The sequence below is a fragment of the Siniperca chuatsi genome, linkage group LG20 (genome assembly GCF_020085105.1).
Source record: "Siniperca chuatsi isolate FFG_IHB_CAS linkage group LG20, ASM2008510v1, whole genome shotgun sequence".
Classification (NCBI taxonomy): domain Eukaryota; kingdom Metazoa; phylum Chordata; class Actinopteri; order Centrarchiformes; family Sinipercidae; genus Siniperca; species Siniperca chuatsi.
The window spans coordinates 9,596,967-9,613,944 of record NC_058061.1 but is presented as its reverse complement, the minus strand read 5'-3'; the positions used below and the strand labels follow the sequence as shown (position 1 = coordinate 9,613,944).

General features: G+C 41.0%; 1 protein-coding gene across 10 annotated transcripts in view; it reads right to left on the bottom strand.

Moving 5' to 3' along the window:
* Positions 1-16,763, bottom strand: part of pax2b (paired box 2b) — a 31,683-nt gene extending 14,920 nt beyond the window's left edge. The window contains exons 1-6 of one of the 10 annotated variants that reach the window (XM_044178038.1): positions 16,164-16,762; positions 14,247-14,463; positions 13,481-13,678; positions 10,192-10,271; positions 9,969-10,088; positions 1,441-1,616 (exon numbers count right to left, since the gene is read on the bottom strand). In XM_044178038.1, coding sequence (XP_044033973.1) covers positions 1,441-1,616; positions 9,969-10,088; positions 10,192-10,271; positions 13,481-13,678; positions 14,247-14,463; positions 16,164-16,206 — 834 coding nt within the window. In that variant the 5' untranslated portion in view covers positions 16,207-16,762. Of the gene's footprint in view, positions 1-1,440; positions 1,617-9,968; positions 10,089-10,191; positions 10,272-13,480; positions 13,679-14,246; positions 14,464-16,163 lie in introns of all 10 variants that reach the window. The other 9 variants (XM_044178039.1, XM_044178040.1, XM_044178043.1 and 6 more) reach the window with 9 other exon arrangements.
* Between the last annotated feature and the right edge of the window lie 215 nt (positions 16,764-16,978).

The window sequence follows — 16,978 nt, the reverse complement described above, 5'->3', positions numbered from 1 at the left end:
TTGACAATGTTTGTCCAAAGCCCAGTGTGAGTCTGAGTGGCTCAGTGGGCCGCGCTCCCACAGGGGGACGCCCGTGACCCCGCTCTTGTCTGCCACTATCACCGATAAACTCTAATTGTCTGCTACAACTGTTCACTGGCACAATGTCGGATGTTTTCCTCTATTCTCGGAGGCTTCAGACGCCAAACAGACATTTTATCATGCAGATAAAGGGCAGAAGGGGGGAAACTGAAAAGATAGGTCTGAAAGGGATGACCAAATGGCTAGCAGAAGTGTGGGAGGGGTGAATCCATTGAGTTTTGCATCTCCAGAATGGGTTTTTAATGCCTCGCTACAGAACCCAGACACTGGCTAATAGGGCCACATTTTCCAGAGGAGAGAAAAGAAAAAAAAACGTGAGGCACCCATGAAAGGGAAAGTGCTCTGATTAATATTGCATTAAATTAAACCAGATTTTTCTAGACTGTTCCTGACCTCCTTTTTCCTTTTTTCCCTTACTTGCCCTCTTTTTTAGTCTAACCCTTTTCCCACTGCCTTTTAATACTCTCCCTGACGCTCTTTGTGATTGCAAGTCATTTCCAATTCGTTTTGGTATTGATCTTCCAGTAGAAATCAGTTTTGTAATTAGCTGCAAATTAGGCCCTCTTCTGGAGGTGAGGCCTGTCCCACTGATTTATCACCTGCGTAATTCGCTCCGATTGGAGAGAAATTAAAATGAACTCAATTAGGCAACTGCTTTTGCTTTATGGGTCCGACTTGTAGTTTGGTGGGAGAAATTAATAGTCTCGTGTTGTTTAATAGTATAATGAAAGTAAATAAAGGTTATCCATTGTAATAAGCCCAGAGCTTTTAATAAGCGGTGGTTTTTGGCTGTCGTTTTGGCATGGGGGTGGCTGTTCCCCAAATGCCTCTTAATTTTTTAAATGAGGATGGATGGCGAGTGTGCTTTTAATGTTAGAAGGAAGGAGCAGGAATATACAGTTTCATACATCCATTTCATGAATACATGTTACAATAAAGGCAGCCTTCAAGACTCTGTCAGTCAATAAACATCAAGATATGACACAGACTTGGAAAATAAACAACAAAGGCAAGAAGCAGCAGTTAAATAACAGCAAAAATGAAGAAAAATCTAGTTATTGATTAATTCTGTGTTGCCTTACTGTTATTCTCAATTATAGGGGATACAAGGAATGTGTTTTTCATCACAAAATCAATAATGTGTGGGCGTTTTCCTGGTGATCCCGCCAACATTATACATGCTTGGTTGTATTCCAATACTTGGACATCTCAGACGTTTGTTTAATTAGCTTTAGTTTCTGGATATGGTTTGGGAATATTTGTGACAAAAGTGTTTTTTTTATGCTTCATTCAGCATCACATGCACAATTTGGGTGTATTAACTGTATGTGAAAAGTGGTGAGTTGCAGTGCTACTAACCTGTTCAGGTTTGATATGCTCCGATGTAGGGAAGACGTCAGGGTACGAGGGGCGTTCAAAGACCCGGTCCAATGCTTCCAGCTGCTGCTGGGTGAAGGCATCTGCCCTAAGGTGTTTCCGTAAACTCTCCACACTACCCTGAGAATCACTGTTTGGGCCAGAACCATCTGAACCATCTACAAGAAGAAAGAGCAACAATCGAGACACTGACCCTGGGAAGCTGGCCTTTACTTCAAGCTATGCACTTTATATTCTCCTCATGTTTTTTCTGTACCACCTCTGTGGGGGATCTGAGGAGGACAGAAAGGGATGGAGTACAGGTTTTTTCCACTCCTTAATGGCTGTAGTAAGCCACTGGCTACATCACACAGGCTTTTCCCTGCACCCCCCACCACAGTAGTAACACCATCATGATCTAAAAACCCTCTGGTAATTGATGGATTACCATCACTTGCAAATATATACATGTTGTGGCAAGCATGTATACTAATGAAAGCAGCAGCTAGCCCATTATAGTGCCTTTTCATTCCAGTCAGAGGATTTATTCCCCCTCCTTCCCCAAAACCCTACTGCCGCTCACTGAAATCAAGAGCAGTTTTTTTTAAATGCACAATTTCCCTTTCACAATTCAATACTGCTTTCATTCTCTGCAAGTGTGTGGTTCCATTTGGAAACAACGGCGGAGGACAAGAGGGTGAATAAAATCGTACAGTCTAGTTCAATCATGCTGCTCTCCAAACACAGGAATTTTCTCCCGACTCCTGACCTGATTACCCGACTGTTGGGAGAAGGATGCCTTAGCTTTTCCCCTTGTCACTTGTGTGCGACGCTTTAAAGCCTTTACAGACCATCTTAGCATACCTCCCTCCCTTTTTCCTCCCTCTGTCTCTCCCCCAGCCCTTCTCCATCACCCCCAACCTCTCCTGGCTGCAGTGGCTGTGTCTGTAGGTCTCCTCCCCGATCCCAGAAAGCTTCAGCTCCCTTACAAATCTGTCATTCTAAATTTGCGGCAGATTATGTTCTCCCCTCAGTGGGAGAGTGGTGATATATGATATGCAAGGCCCCTATTGATTGCCTGATCTGGTGGCAAGAGGGAGCTGAAATGAACTTGAAATGAACATCATGCCTCAACTCATTGTGCGTATAATACTCTACTTAATCCCACATTTTTCTCTGCCATGGAATTCAATTGATCAATCATGTCTGTGTGATAGTACCATTTGGGAGGGTTATTGCCATTCTATTCTGCTGCTTGACCTTTTTTCACAGACTGAGGCCAGAGGATGAACCCGACTCTCCCATGAAGGGCTGAAGGAGCTATAAAAGAGTGTGTGAGTGTGTGCATGTGTGTGTCTGAGCACGTGTGAGCGTGTGTAACCTGAAATTGTGCTGATAGCTGCAAAAATGTCAAGCAATAAATAAGTTATGAGTTTGCTAACAATGTCTTGTTAACTACTTATTCTATTATCACTGCACAAATGAATGCAGGACTTATTTACAAGCGATGCACCGATACTATATGCCCGATCGTTATCGGTGCCGATACTGACCTTGTTCGGTCGATCAGGTTTTGGCCATGATGTGACTGATCCACATTAAATTTAGCTTCTCGTCAGTGTCATTATACCAATCAAGGGCTTTTTCTATGAGTTAATTCAGTCATGGCGGGCTGCCAAGTCAGTTTTTAGTGGTACAGTAATCTGTCCTTATGTTACCTTACATAAGGGTAAAGGGAGCACTGGTAGCGGATCAGTACTCGGTATCAGCAGATACCCCGAGTTGTGCTATCGTATTTGGGAGAGAAAAAGTTGAATCTGTGCATCACTATTATTTACCCCTCAGTATATTATCTGTTATGTTGTTTAGCTAGTGAAACTCTTGATTTTACCTCTAAATTTCTTCTTACGTCTCCTTATATTTAGGGGAAGCAAAACACTTTTTCCATACTGTATGAGAGTATGTCACCCTCCAGTAAAAACCATACAATTCCACATTTTGTGACACATAAATTGAAGGATTACATGCTCCTTAACCATTTCAAAATCCACCATATTATCTCAAAAACGCTTTGTCATCTAGCTTAAAAGGTGGTTGTTATCTTAGTTTCTGAAAGGATGATATGTTGGAAATATGTAGTTTTCACAGGACAGTGATGTGTATGATGTATCTGCCTGTTCCAACCTTTTTATGAAGCTATATTTGCTCACACTAAGTGATATAATCAAACCCAAGATGTCGTGTTTTTATAGCTGTGCCATTACAGCAAATTGAAAATATTCTAAATGTTTGGTGCATCATTTTATACACAATTTCCCAAATATTTTGTAAAATTTTAAACTTTTGTATCTTGAAAGATTTTGAAGAAAGTTTTGTGGTTTTTGAACAACACATGACCACAAAACATGTTTTTAAAAATGGACACACTGGTGGGTGCTGTAAAATTTAAAGGAATCATTTTGGGAAATAGACTTATTCGCTTTGTTGGCGAGAGTTTGATGAGAAGCTCGATACCACTCTCATGTTTGTCTGTTAAATATGAAGCTTCAGTCAGGAGAGGGTTAACTTAGCATAGCATAAAGACTAGAAACAGGGAGAAGCAGCTCATTCAGGTGAAAATTCAGCACGTTTTCTGCACAGACTCACCTACTATAGCTGCTGCTTGTCACTTTATCAAACTAAATTGTTCTCTTTGCTACCAAAGCAAATAGAGTCATTAATTACTTTCCATCAGCCCGAGCCACAACATATGATCAATACCTCCCACCATATTTGTCATTCACCAATGTGGAATACACTTCCCACACCAAGACAGACCATCCTGGGTCAACCTACACACTCTTCCTCCCACTCAGACTGAGGACAGTCCCATCTGCCCTCCCAGCTACTGATTGCCATCTGACAAATCAGCAACAACTGTGTTTTGGTGATGAAGATGATTCTGGTGTAATTACGCTTCATCAAGCATAAATCAAGTTTATGCATCCATAATAATTTTCAAGACTGTTTTCCCAAGAAAAACTATAGCATCAGTGGCTTCAGCAAATGCCCGAAAATGTTTGTTTACATTCAAGTGACAAAGCCCTCTAGCGGTCGTAGACTCTTGTCCGTTTGGAGCAAAGGAGGAAGTAGTGTGATGTTATTATAGCGCCACAAAATGTCAACAAAACGTCAGACTTTAACACCGGAGTCAACTGTTTGCTATCTACTTCCTACCGACAGTCAACGTTGGTGTCTTTCAACCATGACCACAATTGTTCCCTAACCTTAACAAAGTAATAATTTTAACCCAAAGCATGCTCTTTCCCTAACCCTAACCAAGTTGTTTTTGTGTCTAAACCTAACCAAACCTTAACCAACTGTGTAAGATGAGAAAATAGATTTATTTTTCAACAGTTTTGGAAGGCACAGAGAAATGATGTCATGCTGCTGATAGAGGCGTCAGATTAGAAATGTGTCAATCTGAAGGGCAGTTTTCTGTATTTGTGTTTCGTCTGTGCTCAATCTTGGCAGAAAAAGGCGACGCCATGGCATTTCCATGCACCAATCAGAAATCAACAATATAAAAATCTGATGTTGGGTTGTTTGTTTAGTATGTTGGCCAGGAGACGCCACTGTCAAGCAAATCTGATCAAACTTCACCTGCACAGACCTGATAAAGCAGATTAGATGACTTTTTGGGCATTAAATTCTTATTCATTTGTACTAATTATGTTTTTTTTTCCAAATTTAACTTTGATTTGTGCTTATTTAGTCATTAACAATTAATGTTACATAGAAATATTTACAATTTAAAATTTTTTTCATGTGCTGTTAAGCACTTACTGCAAGAAGTCAGATCCATTATTTCCAACTCTGCCCATTATGCAGCGGTGATACTCACTGGAGTTGAGTGTATTCATCTTGACATCAGTCTGTATTAACACTCCGGTAACGAGGGAGCAGCCTCTATCAGATCAGATAACCAGCTCTATAAAGCAGACTCCTCTCTGCGGGTTTGGCACCCAGAGGTCACGACCCCTAGCAGGAGGCTTTAGCCAACAGCAACTATGGGAGTGGGAGTGAGTCTGAGTGACTGCTCGCCAAACAAAAACAGAACAATTATCATGAATGAAGCACAGATTGAGTTTGAATAGTAGTATTTTCAGAAAGTCTGACTCTGAACAGGAAAAGAATGATTTCATAATAAAAGTTTAAACTTTTTTCACGCAATGAAAATAGAGTTTCTTAGTTCTTGTTAGAGGCACGGGGAGGTGAGTTGGCACCTTGAGGTCATAAAAGCCCCCCTCAGATGAATGAGCTTATACGCTCTCATTCCCTTAACACATTGTTATGTATTTCACAATAATACACCTGTATAATTTCCCGCCTGGTTCAATTCTTGGCTAATGAAATCAAATTAAAACAAATTGGATGAACTCAGCTGCATTTTGTTTTTCTAATTGAATGTTTTGATTATGGAAACATAAATGAAATACTGTATTTGGAAGGTGACATGTTTGTTCTGCATCACCAAAGATCTGCGATTAGTGTTGAAAGAGATTAGATGATAAATTGATTAGTAGATCGATGGAAAATTAGTCAAGAAAAAATGTGATCATCGAAAAATGCCCAAAAATTCTATGTTTGCAGCTTCTCAAATGTGAGAATTTGCTGCTTTTCTCAGTTTTATATCATTGTAGGAAGGAAATTAGAAGACATCACTTTGGGTTCTGGGAAACTGCATTTTTTAGTATTTTCTGACATGTTATGGGCTAAACAATGAATTAAAATAATCAAGATATTCCTTAATTATGTCCAATTACTCATACGATTCAGAGGGGAACATTTTGGAAATGTTGCTCACTGTTGGCCATCAATTTGCTGTGATGTTCCTGAGCTTTTAAAGGCTTTATTAATCTAATTTGGAGGTTGCACTTTGGTGCTGACATTTTGCTGCGCTCTGAGTTCCTGTGTTGATTCTTCCTCTCCCCCAAAAACAGATGCTGATACACAGAGCAGGGTGTGATGGCGGCCCTCTCCATCACTCATCTCCATCCACACACACGGTTCAGTCCTCATGACGCTCAGAGAGGAGAAATAATTAATTCAACAGCTACTGAAGCACAGAATCACATCCATTCTGACTGCCACTGGCTATTGTTGTTGGGTTTTGAAATATATGATGATCATCTTATCATGAAATTTCTCTCTTGGTATTTCTCTCATAAATCAAGAAGAAAGCCCTGACACAAAGCAAGAAAGCGATCAGAATGGCAGAAATTAAGAATCGTCTACAGGTCTGATTGTGCAATTTGTGGGGCTGCTCTAAAAAGGACGTGCTATTATGACTTTGAAAGACTGGACACACTTCATGGACGCTGCATGTTCTCAACAGACCTCAGAGCTATCTGCACAGGTCAATTCAACTTCACTAACGCTCACTAATAACAAGAAGGTGAACAAAAACATGCATGAAAGCAGGTTTGTACTTAAACTTTAGATACTGTATGAATGATTTTTATTTCAGCAGCTTAAGCTTCTCCTTTGTCTTTTCTGAAGCCTACAGTGTCAGAAGCAGTGAGGGTGGAGGAGTTGGGATGCGGGGTACTTGGATGTTAATCTGTGAGGTAATAGCTTTTCTCTGCAGAATTGCAAATTCTAATAAATGTCACTTTGTAAAATGTGCGGATAGCCGTGGTCACCACGGACACCATCTCCAGAGGTCTCTCTCTTTCTCTCTCCCCCACTCTGTCCATTCGCAACAATGGCTGCCAAGTGTAACATGCTACTTTTAATTTGCAATAACACGTGACAATAGCAGATTAATGGCTCTTATGACACCTGTGTCCCTGAAGCTCCTCTTGCCGAGACCCAGTGTACATAACGTGTGTCACACTACATTATCTCTACATCCCTCCTGTAATGGGGGACCTTTTTTTAAGGGCACTGCTGACTTGGAAACTTAGGAGCTGTCTGCCTGCTTGGCAGAGATCCACAGCGACTGCCTAAAACAAATACTCTGGGCTACACAGCCAATCCATTTCAGCGGGGTTTGTGTTGCACACCGCCTCCCCTCCCTAACCCTTCCCCTCCTTTCCTTCGCTCATTTTTGTTCATGTTTTCAACCCTTGATAATGACTGCTTGTGCCATAATCATCATGAGGCTTACCAAGTTAAATAGGGCTCAGGCAAGCTACTGTGCTGTGAGGAAATTTAATCCAAGCATTAACTGGATATAGACTACTGCCTACTGAGGGAAGCAAAATACCTCTGAATAGCAAACAAGGCAACACTGAAACACACTGAAAAAACCTTCTTTAAACCAAAATTGACCATGAAACATGACAATAGCAGAACAAACATGTTTCTTACTTCTATTTGTTTGATTTTAGAGCCAGGAATTTCCACATACTGAGGTCTTATATGTAGCTTTCTTGAATAAGTGTTTTTTGCCTTGTTTGGTTAGAAAAACGACTAACCAGTTTCGTTATAACATTTGATCATTTCCAGACATATTTCTATAAAAAGGGAAATGTCTTGTTTTTTCAATGTAAATGTTGCAAAAATGCATGAATGGAAGCAAAGAAAGAAAGCCCCTTAAAACAGTTGATGGTATCTATGGCAAATATGGTCAAATATGGCATCTGTGATGATTTTCTTTTCTCAACAATACACCCCTAAAATAATAATACATGGTTGTATAGGGCCATATACACCCCAGGTTATGACATACCGGAGCTGCAGCCTAAAAAAAATAAAACTACTCACTATTTTCCTGATGACACTCAATTTCCAACAAAACTGAAAGTTACTCATGGTAAAAACCTCCACATCCCTCAAAATACTGAGGGCATAACTTAAGTGTCCTAAATGACAGCTACAGCCCTTTTTCAGAGGACACTTCAGCCTACCAGTTGCAAGATCTTGAAATTCGTTTTTTTTGTTTTTGTTTTTGGGGTAAGGTGCACTTTAAGAGAAGACAGCAACAGGACAATAGTGTCTACAGGGTAACATCGTATGTAATATACTATTCTTACAAACTGTGGCTCGAGGCAAGACATTGCTTTTGCAACCGTGTGTGTGCGGCCAAGGCCTGGGGTTTATGTTTTGGAAAGATAAAGTATCCCTGACCCTGTGATTCCAGGTAGGCACCAGCTGGCCATTGAGAGAGTATATAAGAACCACGGCTCCCTCCGTCACCCTCAGCACAAGTCCTACCCTGACGCAAACACGAGCATACGAGCTCACACATCCACACACACACACACACACACACACGCACACACACACACACACACACACACACACCTTTCTTCTCATTCATCGTAATGCTGGCCGAGCACCTAAATCACAGAAATGGCAGCACATCAGGGGTATCATTTGAGACTGAATAGCCATAGAAACATGGCGCTGTCACCTGGAAGACCTCCACAAAACAGACCAGCTATCCCCCTCACACACACATACCTTATTTCTCTCCATGCCCTTTAATACCTCTTTGCCCTTCAGTAGCAATCTGCATAGAAATGTGTGCATTCTATCATTCAGTGACTAGACATTACACCCTGGCTAATATGAGAGGTCCTCGAACGACTGAAAATGAACCCTTGAAAATACCAGACGTTTGCATTATGCCTCCGCGATTGCATCTCTTACAGGGAAAGACTTGATTATGTCATTTGCCATGTCCACGTCATGCTGGTTTTTATATCTTTGCCAGGAAATCTACCTCTGACAGGTCATTAGTCATCCCTCCCTCCCTGCACGCACATAAAACATCAATTCCACTCAATATCCCGCAAACCCCCGTGCTTCTCAACAAACGCTAGAACAAAGAAGACGCTATGTAAACTACTGCCGTGCTCTGATTAGCTCTCATTCCAGAGCACTGCAGAAAGAAGGCACTCATTCCCCACCCTGTTTGAGATAACTGCCCCTTTTCAGCAGCCACATCATCCCTCCATACCCATACATGCCTTGTAACATGAGTGCATCTGTTTAGCTATTCTCATCAGCTACTTATGTAGTGACATTAAGGAAGCCTATTGCTTACAGAACCAATAATCTATATCGCCTCAGGCCCCCTTATATCCACTAACCTACTACTTCAGCAGCTGAAGTGGAGCCACTTCTGTTCAAGAAAAAAAAAAAAAACCTCCACAGAGCTATAGCGGCTTTCTTGACTGACCTGGGTGGTTGGCTACATCATCTTGACATGTAATTATCTAAAGCCCTTTAATCACTTCCATAAAGATTAATTGCAGGAGACAACAGCGGAGGTCGTGTCTTCAAATCAAAAGACTCCTTGGCAGATTGACACAGCGGTGTAACATAGTTCAGACTTAGGTGTTTTATAAGGGTCATCTACTGGAACTGAAGCAGGTTTTAATGCTGTAATTGTAAGTTCAGCAAAGTGGGTTTTATAGCATAAAGCTGCAAAGAATTCTATTTTTAGCTTCTTTTTTTGGGGGGTTTAGACATTTCTGAATGCTAATCCTGAGCTGAGTTTATGTGTTTTTTTCCCCTCAAGACAAGAAAAATTCTCTTACCTTCATCTCGTTTCCTCTTTTCACCATTGGATCGTGGAATACCCAGAATCCCATTGATGGAATAGGATCCTGCAGGGTCATTGGAGGCGCTGGTTACAGGCGGAGAGGCTGTGCTTGGTACTGGGAAGAACGCATGAATACAATGAATACATGCATGTACAGTATATGCTGTGATTCCATGTGATGGCCCTGCTGAAGCTGATGCTGTGAGCTGCAGTGTTACCTATAGTATGGCCTGGTGTCGACAGGGATGTCCCATCCGGAGATGGATGGAAAGGCTGCTGGACTTTTGTTCGGATGATCCTGGGGAACAAAGGAAAAGTAGACGTCACAGCTGCTTTTCTATGACCCGACTTCTCATCCTGGAGATTTCCAAACTGCCACTAATGTGAACGTACTGTTAGATCACAGCAGCTACTATGTAGATATTGTGTGATTAAGATATCAGACGCAACTCATACACAAGACGGGATCTGGTCAGTGGTTCTACCTTAAAGGTGAGGTGTGGAGAAAAGTCTTCATTGCACTTTTGGTCTGAGTGATCTTGCAAACAAAGCATGAAATCACATCAATTCACCTCAATGATCAGCTTCACTGACTCTACCTGGCCCACACTAATCGGCTCTCTCTCCCCCACTGTGGAGGGGGTTTCACTGGGGCCAATCGCAGCCCTATAGTAGCCCTTTGCTTCCCAGATCAAACATCTCTGTAGAACCAGCGGCCCCCATGTGCCAATGCGGATGAGGTTGTATTGATCGGGGCTTGGGGAGAAAAAGTTGGGGATTAGTCACACAGGCAAACAGATGCAAATAGAAAGCTATAAATTATATGTGACAGGAAAGCAATAGTTCCTTATTGCCTTGCACAAGCTTACGCCAGCATTAGATTCCTTTAATCTGAATGGCACTTGGGGAGAAAGGGAGCTGTCACAATAATTTGTAAACTTTAAAACTATTCATCGGGAATGCCAGGAGAGCTATTTTAGAGCACAAGGAAAAGAAGTCGGGTGAGGTCTATGGAGCCTTTTAGGGTTGATTTCTTTGCACAATTCAGATTTTGAACATTTTATTTCAGTAGAATGAAACTATTTACCCGCTCAGATAAAACTGAACAGATTATAATTTTAAAAAACACTCCTCTTGTATTTTTCTCCATATTATCCAGAAATGCATCAGATGATTTGGATATTGATGTTACTGTAGGTGCCAGAAGGTGTCAGAGGAATAAATCCAACACTGTCACAAATTTTAAAAAAAGAAGAGAAAACTCCCCTTGGAGGCAAAGCTACCTAACAACAAGCCTTTCCAGAGAGCGCATATTGATGTTTTCATTTTTTTCACTTCTCCCCATAACAGTTATTCGACCCCTTGACTTGTGTGTGCTACATAAATTCAAAGACTTTATTTGGTATCCATGTTCTTGATATTGAATAAGCAATTTGGGAAAATGAATTAATGACCTGACTGTTGCTGAAAATCCCCTGAAGAAATATTAAAATTGCTTTCCTTCTGAATCAATAATATCTAGCGCCATTGAGGACCTTCTTTTTTTAATGTCTACCAGCTGGGTAGCGTTACTTGTTGGTTGTGGTGGCCCTGACTTGTAGTACAACACTATCTCTGTCGCAGTTAATATTGCATGCAGGGGAAAGGTGTTTAAATAGAGCATCCTCTTTTGTCAACAGTCCTGAGGTCAGACTGTCTGCCACAGAAACCCACGACTGGCCCCAGTCAGAATCAGCCAACTGGAAAAGACTTTGGCTCCAGTCTTTTGCTTTTTTTTCTGAATTGTCTTAAATGGGAAAACTCTGTTTGAACACTTGAAGTGAAAACTTCCCTTGTCATAATTTTTACTCACTTTTTCTAGGGATTTTTTAAACAACTTGAAGTAGCGTCAGATGATCTGGAGTCAAGTCTGCCATAGTGATTGAAGCACTAAGGATGTTTTCATTGATTTTTGCGGACTGCTCCTTTAGAAATTCAAACATGTATTGAAATATTAACCTCCAGCTAAATCAAAACAAATGTGCGTGTCGTCTCATTTGTGTGTATCCTCCATTGTGTGTGTGTGTGTGTGTGTGTGTGGCACTGGAGTACAGAGCCAACCACTGAAATCTTACTTCTTCTTAAAAAAAAGGAAAATATTCAGCATTAAGCCATAATAGAAATTCTAAGTAGCTCTCATACTGTATTTGGCTGATAGAATTACAGTTCTTTGTATTCACAATTTAATTTCCCACATAAACAAAGACACATAAGGCTCCCCCCGGTCCAAAATAGAAAGCTTTAATTGGAACTGAAAAAACTTTATAGGGCTCTCTTAATGATATTAATGTACGTTTTGAATTTATCACATACATGTGTCTGAGCCTCCTTAAATGGGGCTTTTTAAGCAGCCACGAAGCATGAAATGAATTTTCTTCAGCCTTTTCTCTATTTAAAAGATGTCTTGTGTGGAGCTGTCCATGCTCTCCCATCAGCTCATTAAAATGTAATGCTGATGCTGGCTCTATGGAACAGTGCCTCTTAACCAAAGTTCATCACCAGGGATCTCTGGTGGGGGGGTGAGGAGGGCTGGGTGGTGTGGGGGTTGTGTCCTGGGTCCTCCTGTAGCTGCCTTTCTATAACAAAAGTGCTGTTTCTGAATTTCTTTAAGAAAACTGATGATTTGTAGCAAAAATAATGACACTTGAAATGTTAAATATAGTGTTAAATATAGATAATTTGTCATATGAGCGTTTTATATGAGTTGTAATGCCACAATGAAGGCAAAATTGATACTGCACTTTTATGCATCATCATATTGTTACATCAATATTAATTACAGCAAGATATCACCTCCAATTTTAATGCAAGGATTTAAATCAGGAGCCTTGTTGATAAACAGGAAGTGATTATTAAGCCTCACAGAAAGCGCTGTTGGTCTTGCTACAGTATATTTCTGTAATTTTTTATTTTTCACCTTATTTTCACGTGATGCAATATTTCACAAACTACAGCCAATCTGTTTCACCTTAATTCCGTTTTCAAGCCATTTCTTAAAAAATAAAATCTTGCAGAAAAGCCAGTGTTGCTCGCTCTGCTCGCCCTCTCTGTGCAGCTCCAGCACATTAGATGTGCTAAAGAAAATTGGCCTGCTTTATAGGGCCACGGGATCTGGTCACCGAATATTGATCGGTTTTCATCTCGACAGATTCACTCAGTCCTGGATGTACTGCTGATTGTTGAGGGAGTTTGGTCTGAAAGATTGAATTGCACCTCTGAGACCGGAGGCAGCCTCGGCGTGCCGGGCAGCACAAAGTTGGTCAAACAATATTCCGTTGTGGGTGTTGCGCTTAGCACAGATATCCTGTGATAAATGATTTTCAGTCTGCGCTCTGTCAGCCCTTCAAGTGTTCACATCCTGCAGCCCGTTTGTTAAACCCAACTAAATTTACAAAAGGAAAAAAAAAATCAGAATATCCAAATTTTATATCTGTTTTTTTAGGTTATATTTTAATTTTTGTTTCCTACCTGTTAATGGATGACACGCTGGGAACAGTGTCGTTGTCGCAGACGCCTTCTGCCAGCAGCCTGTCTCTGATCTCCCACGCAAACATGGTTGGGTTTTGTCTCTTGTAGTCTGCGATTTTGTCCACGACCTTTGGCGTGGCCACTTTAGGTTTAGACCCACCAATCACCCCTGGTTTGATGCTGCCAGTCTCGTAGTATCTGCAAAAATTAGATTCTCCAATGAGACGATGGCTTGCAATATTTAATAGGTAATTCTGCCGATAACCTAAGATAGGCGTTTAATATCATTTTAAACGCAATGATACACCCATAGGTTACAAGCTTTGTGCAGTTATAGTTTCTGCTAAGAAAGTGTCCAAAAGTCAAACTTTTCCTCAGCAAAACATCACACTTGAGGGTTTTATGAGCATAACTGGCGTCTTCAAACATTGACGATGCCTCTAAACAAACACATTTTTCCTTTAAAAACAAATTAAAATGCAAGAAAAACGCATTAGCGCATGCATGAAAAGACGGCAAAGATGTCATTCTGTAAAATTGCTTTTCAATCTTTTCAATAAGCACGAATATCGGAAGAGAAGCTCAACTGAACGATACTAATCTTCAAAAAGAGTATTTATCCATAATTTAGGACGATTCAAATACAATTAAACCAATTTAAAAATGAAAAACTTTTTTTGTTGAGTTTTGTAGGTTCTCCTTCACCACCACCCCCACTGCACATGGCTGTATATTCAACAACTCCCTTAAACCCAGCAGAGTCTACCTGGCTGCAGGACTTGGCCGGAGACTCTTCACCCACCTGCCCAGGATCTTGCTGACGCAGCCGTGGCTGACCCGCAGCTGTCTGGAGATGTCGCAGGGCCGGACGCCCTGGTGGGCCAGCTCCACGATCCGCTGCCTCACCACGTCCGGGAGGGGTCTGCCGTTCACAAACACCCCGCCGAGCTGGTTCACACCTCCGTGCCCTACGTGGGATACAACAGCAGCACACACACAACCGTAACATTACATAAAGTCGTAAGGGAGAGGAAGGCGCAGGTGAGTATGTTTTTGAATTACAGTGGAGACAAAAATGACGGAATAGCCTCTATAATACAGCATAACCAAAGGTGCCTTACTTGTTTCTATGGAGCAGGTGGATTTACACGTATTTATGGTGTTATGGAGAAGCCTTTAAGGATGCATGAAACGCTGCAACATTCCTGTTTGAAAATAACCTGTTTCGTTCATTTTTATAAAAAAAAAACACCTTATTTTCTTTTTTTTAAATTTGATGTAATCAGAAAGTTGTTTACTGCCATCATTGAGGCATCAATACAATAACAATACAGCACAATGACCAAATAATATTTTGTCAGTCATCAGGCATTATTCCAAATAATGAATGGATGAAAGAGGATTTGGAGGTTTTGGTGATTTAAGAGAAAGCAAAGAGTGGAGATGAACACAACACTGCAACTCAAATGTGAATGTGAATATATTTGAATTTATTTTTTATTTTTTAATGGAATAAAAATGCACATTGCAGCTGAAAATTTGTCTTTTATATGCACGTTTTTGTCCCTCACCTTGTGTTTAAAACAAAGCAATTCACCTTTAACTTTAACCTTTTAAAATTAATTACAATAATGTCTCCAGAATAGTGTTTTTCAAAATAAAATAAAACACAAGGTTACATTCAAATACTGAACACCTAATTATGCTGCATATATGCATATATTTTTGATTTTATTTTTCATCTGTCACAGTGTTATTGTAAAGCTTGTGCAATCACTGCATTAAATCCAACCTACACTGACCCACGTGGGCCTGTGTCATAACTGCTGTTTAATTTCTAAAAATAATTTAAAAAATTCATTTATTTGAGTCTCCAGTACTTTGAAGTTTCTCACAGCCAAAACACAGACCTCATATTTTCTTAGCAGCTCCACGGCTCATGTTGACTATTAAATTGCAGGCTCCCTCGTTTTCCCTGCACGGTAATTTTAAATAATTGAACGAGCTTTGATTACTCATATTACATATTATTTGTTAAATGAAGAGGCCATCAATTATTCACACACATCCACCAAATTACAAGTAAACCACACTGGATGTGGACTTCAGTTGGACTTGCAGACCTTGCTGTTATTTGAATAATTTGAATAATACACGTGTAACTAATGTGTCCTAGCTTATTAGGCCTAAATACACACACACACACACACCCACACCCACACACCCACACACACACAGTGCGCGGGAAGCTGGAGGGTGATACACGTGTAAATTACAGAGTACCTGCCAATGCATGTTCTTTGTTTACTATGGCAAGTTAAATTTCTGCACATCACTGCTCCGTGCACAGAAGTCTTGTTGTCATTTATTATAGTCTATTATAGTATATTTTAAGATTTTTTTAAGCAGTAGGCTATGTTGGCTGAAATTTGCACACAAGCTGAGGTGTGAAATATGAGGAGATTGTTTATTCCACTATCAGCCTTATGTTTCCATGTTTGCCTGCGTGTCAGTTTATTAGCCTGTAACTGTTTCCATGCGCCAAGATGCTGTTAGCACATGAAACTCGCTATGCTCTCTGCTACAGGCCTTTGTAATATGCAGAAAATACCTATTTCTTCTTATTATTTTTATCCGCATGTACAAGCTGCAGTGGCAGAGGAACCCGGGTTGTGCTACTTACGGTGCATCGCTGTAAAGGGGTCTGCTTTGCAGTGAATATCCATTGGATAGCAAAGGAAAGAGAGATAATCAACTGAAGTCGCCGTTTCGCCTTCCTGTCAAGGATGAAAATGTGAAGAAAAAAAGGTGATTCTACTCGATGGAGGGACTTAGTTTGCCCCTCCACCCCGGCTTCAACAACCGATCTGATGGCAACTTCTTCCCCCAAAAGTTGCCTTTCTTTTCTTCAACAGTCCGGTCCGGGAGCGGAGGTCTGGCAGGTGCGCAGCATGACCGGAGGATTGTTTCAGGAATACGACCTGTGTTTAGTTTATCTGTATTTTTTTCAAAGCCGTGGAGTGACCAGAGGTAATTCTCACAGCGTGCCAGCGAAGACACCGCGTTTCTTTTAAACGAGTGAAACGTTGAGGTCCAGCGTGCAGGGCCCGGTATCTCCTCAATCCTGGTGGCCTTGATTCACGCGTCAAAAACGTCGGAGAAACACGCACACACACGCGCGCGTCGGGTTTCTCTGCGCTGGATGCGTTAGGCTGGATCTTTGGACTGGGAATGAAGCCTCTCTCTGTGTCTGTGGTTCTAAAAGCTGCAACCCTCCCCTCCTCTTCCCCCCTCTCCTCCCCTCTGCAGACCCCCCTTTTGCTTATATGGATGACTTGTCAGACAAAGGCAATAGATGCCAACACTTTGTGATTCGCCAACGCAAAAAACCGGGAGTCCAAATGAGGAGGTCTCTGGGTCTGACACACCGGCAGGAAGGGGAGGGAGATAAATAAGGAATGGATTCGGAGTTGCAAATATCAGTTTATTAGACATTAT